This window comes from Tupaia chinensis, unplaced genomic scaffold (genome assembly GCF_000334495.1).
Source record: "Tupaia chinensis unplaced genomic scaffold, TupChi_1.0 Scaffold147433_1, whole genome shotgun sequence".
Lineage (NCBI taxonomy): Eukaryota > Metazoa > Chordata > Mammalia > Scandentia > Tupaiidae > Tupaia > Tupaia belangeri.
Genome location: NW_006207284.1, coordinates 2520673 through 2525385, shown reverse-complemented (window position 1 = coordinate 2525385; position 4713 = coordinate 2520673). Strand labels below are relative to the sequence as shown.

The following is a 4713-nucleotide window of genomic DNA, read 5'->3' as shown; positions in this document are numbered from 1 at the left end:
GTGAAGTTAAGAGAATAAAATTCTGGTCAAGCTGCAGTAACACGTGCTGGATGCTGCTACTTGGCTGGCTAAAGCTACATGGGAGGCCCGGGCTGGACTCTCAGCCCACCCTAACGAGCTAGGTGTGGCAGTGTGGGCCTCTTGTGCCAGCTACTAGGGAGGTGGAAGCAGGAGGATGGTGACATGAGATCCTGACTAAAAATCATACACACCCCTGAAACAAAGTGTAAAATTTCATAAAATGTAAAGATCTCGTAAAGTTTAATAACAACATAATGACAACTGTCTGTCAATGTATAAATCATTACCAGTGGTGGGCCAGGTAGAATAATGGTTATGTCATTGGACTCCCACATAGGTGACAAAGGTCCCAAATCTGGTGACTTAAAACTCATGCTGGAGGGACCAGCTGTTAGCATAATGGCTATGTCGCTGGACTCCCCTATAGTTGACCGCGGTTCCAGTCCTGGCCATGGTGGCTTAACCTCACACCGGGCGCGTGTGTGTCCGTGCCCAAGATCCTGAGAAGAAAATGGAGGAGAAGGGACTGTGGCGTGGCCATGCCCCCTGGAGGGTGATTTCTTGCTTTCTATCTCTCTGTCTTTCTGGTGAGCACACGCGCCCTATAGCAAAAACCTTTCAAAAAAAAAAAACAAAAAACCTCATGCTGGGTGTGTGTGCATGCTCAAAATCCCAAGGTGAGAATGGAGGAGAAGGGATCCTGGTGTGGTCATCCCCCCTGGGGGGTAGCATTTCTCACTTTCTGTCTCTCTGGCAAGTGCACACGCCCTATAGCAAAAACAAACAAACAAACAAATCTCTCCAAAACAAAAATCTCTGCCAGTGATTCTGTTAAGATTACAATGTAGGGTCAGTCCTGTAGTATAGTGGTTAAGCCCTCTGCATTTGGAGCTGGATCTCAAAACAGCCAACTATGGTTTGAATCCTGACTCCAATGGCTTAAAAAATATGCCAGGTATGTGTGCCCCTGTGCCCAAAATTCTGATGAGAAGAAATGGAGGAAAATGGATTGTGGAGCACACACCACTGTCTCCATGGCAAGTACATGTGCTCTCTAGCAATGACAAAAGATTATCACGTAGTCAGTGTTAACTTGAAGCAAGCAGTACTAAGGTCTTTGGTTTCTAGGGTGAATTTATTATTCTCTAAGGACAACATGGGAGTCATTTATCTGCCATGGAAGAAATTCTGTCTTCTTATATTAGAACCCCCCAAAATGATACATAGTTAGGTATACACAGTGAGAAAAATGAACAGTGCACTAGAAATCAGCAACATGACAGGAAAATACAAAACAATGTTTGTACATTTATTTTTCACAAAAAGTAAATAAAATTTGTTTTTCTGCCCCAATCCAATCTTTTTCAGTTTTGGTTTGCTAGAGTGCACATACACTTGCCAGCAAGAGGGGGGAAGAGGGAGAGAGAGACAGTTTAAACTCAGAAATAATCCCCCTAACGGGGATGGCCAGGCCACAATCCCTTCTTCATTCTCCTGGGATTTTGGGCACACACACAAGTGCACTGAAAGTAATTTTCTAAGCACCAGGTCCACAACTTAAACTGCCTGGCTAGCCATGTGGGATCCAGTTGCCTTGACCAGCACACCACGGGCTATCTCAAGCCAAGTAATTTTTTTTTTTGAGAGGTGTTTGCTATAGGGCATGTGAGCTCACCAGGAAGACAGAAAGTGAGAAGTCACTCCCCAGGGGGATGGCTATGCCGCAATCCCTTCTCCTCCATTCTCCTCTCGGGATCTTGGGTACACACGTACATGTACCTGGCATGAGTTTAAGCCACCAGGTCCAGGACTCGAACTTTGGTCGACTACAGGGAGTCCAGCGACATAACCATTATGTCAACTGCTGGTCCCCAAAGCCAAATAATTTTGGTTAAGTATATTTATTCTTAGTGTAAAAGACTCATTGCAGAGAAAAAAAAAGATAGTCTAATTTATTCATAGCAATTTACAAGAAGAAAAAAGAATGTATATACTATGATCCTACTACAAAAATCAATTCCCTTCACTGTGCGGCAAAATTGAATTATAGCTAGGAAGCCAGCCTGAGTCTGTCAAACTGAACAGAATAATGAAACATTCTCTCACTTAATAGAAGAATGAAACAATGCTAAATGCATGAACAGTACCTGTTCTTCCTCTTTCCTTTTCTCTTCTCTCCTTTCTTCAAGTTTTTTTGTTAGTCTGTGTTTAAGAAAGAAAAAAAAAAACTAAAAACCGAGAAACTAACACATAAAACACATGTAGTTTTATTTAGCTAAAACAACCGGGGAAACAGAGAAACCATCCAAAAAAGCCTCTGACGGCACACCACAATTTACCTACCTGACCTCCACAGAAATCCCTGAGTCAATGGAACCCACCAGAAGCCTTGCTTCAGCTCAAGGGCCACACCTTCTATTTAATATCAGAGTTACTGTTCCTTTATCTGTTACTGAATTTAAAAAACACAAATAGGGACCAGCAGATGGAGTAATGGTTATGTTGCTGGACTCCCACATGGCTGACCGTGGATCTAGCCACTTGAATTACCACACCACTGGCTGATCTCATATTTTACACTTCTTAGCGCCAATAATACATTTTATGGTTTTCATTAGTACTAAAAACAAAAAATTTAGATCATACAATTACAAACCACCAATATTTTTTTAAAATTAAGTTTACTTGACGAAAGGAAGGTAGAAAGTTTTTATGTACACGAGAGGATGAGTTTCTAAGTTGACATCAATTTGGTTTAGTCACCTTGACCCCTAATAAAATTAGTTTTTCTTGAAGCTAGATGAGAAAAGTGTCTACAACCTAGTGTAGAGTAATAAATTTTTCAGAAATGTAGTCTATTGTAAGTAGATCTTAGGTTCAGTCATAGACTGCAAGAAAATTTAGACTCTCACATTTGCTAACCCGTCCTGCCAAATTTTAGGGCTGAGTTTTTAATTGTATGAAATTAAGAGAGAGAGGGAGAGAGAAAGAGAGGAAAAGTAAGAAAGCAAGCCACCAAGTCTGGAACTTGCACCACGGTTGGCCATATGAAAATCCAGCACCCTCAACCACCATGCCATCTGCTGGCCCCATAAAACACAAACACACACACACACACACACATATATTTTTTTTTTTGAGAGGTTTTTGCTATAGGGTGCATGCGCTCGCCAGCTAGACAGAGACAGAGAGATAGAAAGCGAGAAATCACCCCCCAGGGAGGATGGCCACACTGCAATCCCTTCTCCTCCATTCTCCTCTTGGGATCTTGGGCACGCACGCACACGTGCCCGGCGTGAGTTTAAGCTAGCGGATCCAGGACTCAAACTGCGGTCAACTACATGGGAGTCCAGCAACATAGCCATTACGCTAACTGCTGGTCCCAAAACATATTTTAAATAGCATCAAGGGGGCCAGCAGGTGGTGTGGTGGTTGAGGGCGCTAGACTGCATGGTGGCTGCATGATTCAAGTCCTGCACCCAGCAGCTTGAAAATCATGCTGGGCACATGTGTGTACATGCCCAAAATCCTGAGAGGAAAGTGAAGGAGAAGGGATTGCAATATGGCCATTCCCCATTGGAAGGTGATTTCTCATTTTCCCTCTCTTTCTCTGTCACTCTCCAGCAAGCACGCATGCCTTTTACCAAAAATAAATAAAAAACATTTCAGTTCTATGAGACAAGGAAATCAGTGATACTTAGGTTTAAGAGTTCAATAACCCTGCAGAGGATGGCAGAAAATCAGTGAGTCAGAAGCACAGGGCATCGCAGCAAGTACGGCAGGAGATGGTGAGACCGAAGGCTATCCTTAGTGCATATGATGGGTGACAAGGACATCCGGGATAGGAATAGCCTTAGGCTAGTGATATTAGTTACTGTCACAGTCAGTGAGTCAGATACCACAAAAGGAACATGATTCTTTTTTTTGGGAGAGTTTTTTGCTATAGGGCGCGTGCGCTTGCCAGAGAGAGAGAGGGAGACCGGGAGATAGAAAGCGAGAAATCATCCACCGGGGGGGATGGCCATGCCGCGATCCCTTCTCCTCCATTCTCCTCTCGGAATCTTGGGCACGCACACACACGCGCCCCTGAGTTTCAAGCCACCAGGTTCAGGACGCGAACCGTAGTCGACTACGTGGGAGTCCAGCGACATAGCCATTACGCTAACTGCTGGTCCCAGGAACATGATTCTTAACTGGGTATGAATTTGGATGACTACAATATAAGACCTCAACTTGAAAATTAGTTAGGAATGAGGACCTTGGCTTCACAAGTTAGTTGAAACTGCTAAAGTAATCAACGAAAATCTGAAGTGCTTATATGATTTTTTTTTTTGAGAAATTTTTGCTCTAGGGAGCATGCGCTCACCCCAGAGAGACAGAGTGAGAAATTACCCCCCAGAAGTATGGCCATGCCACATCTGTTCTCCTCCTGGGATTTTGGGCACCTATGCAAATTTACCTGGTGTGAGTTTTCAGGCACTGGGTCTAAGACTCGAACCACAGTCGACTGACTATGTGGGAATACAGTGATGTAACCATTATACCATCCTCTGGTCCTATGCTGAAAGAATTTAAATTCCGTGACTTGAATATTTTTTTAAAGAATTACTTTATTTATATTTATTTATTTATTTATATTTTTTAATCTGATCAGAGAGGGACACAGTAAAAAAGAGAGAGAGAGAGGGAAAG

At 43.1% G+C, this 4713-nt stretch overlaps 1 protein-coding gene across 1 annotated transcript in view; it reads right to left on the bottom strand.

The window, feature by feature from the left end:
• Positions 1-4713, bottom strand: part of UBXN4 (UBX domain protein 4) — a 52411-nt gene that overhangs the window by 13984 nt on the left and 33714 nt on the right. The window contains exon 7 of the mRNA XM_006169721.3: positions 2169-2223. Within this exon, the coding sequence (XP_006169783.1) occupies positions 2169-2223 (55 nt within the window). The remainder of the gene's footprint in view (positions 1-2168; positions 2224-4713) is intronic.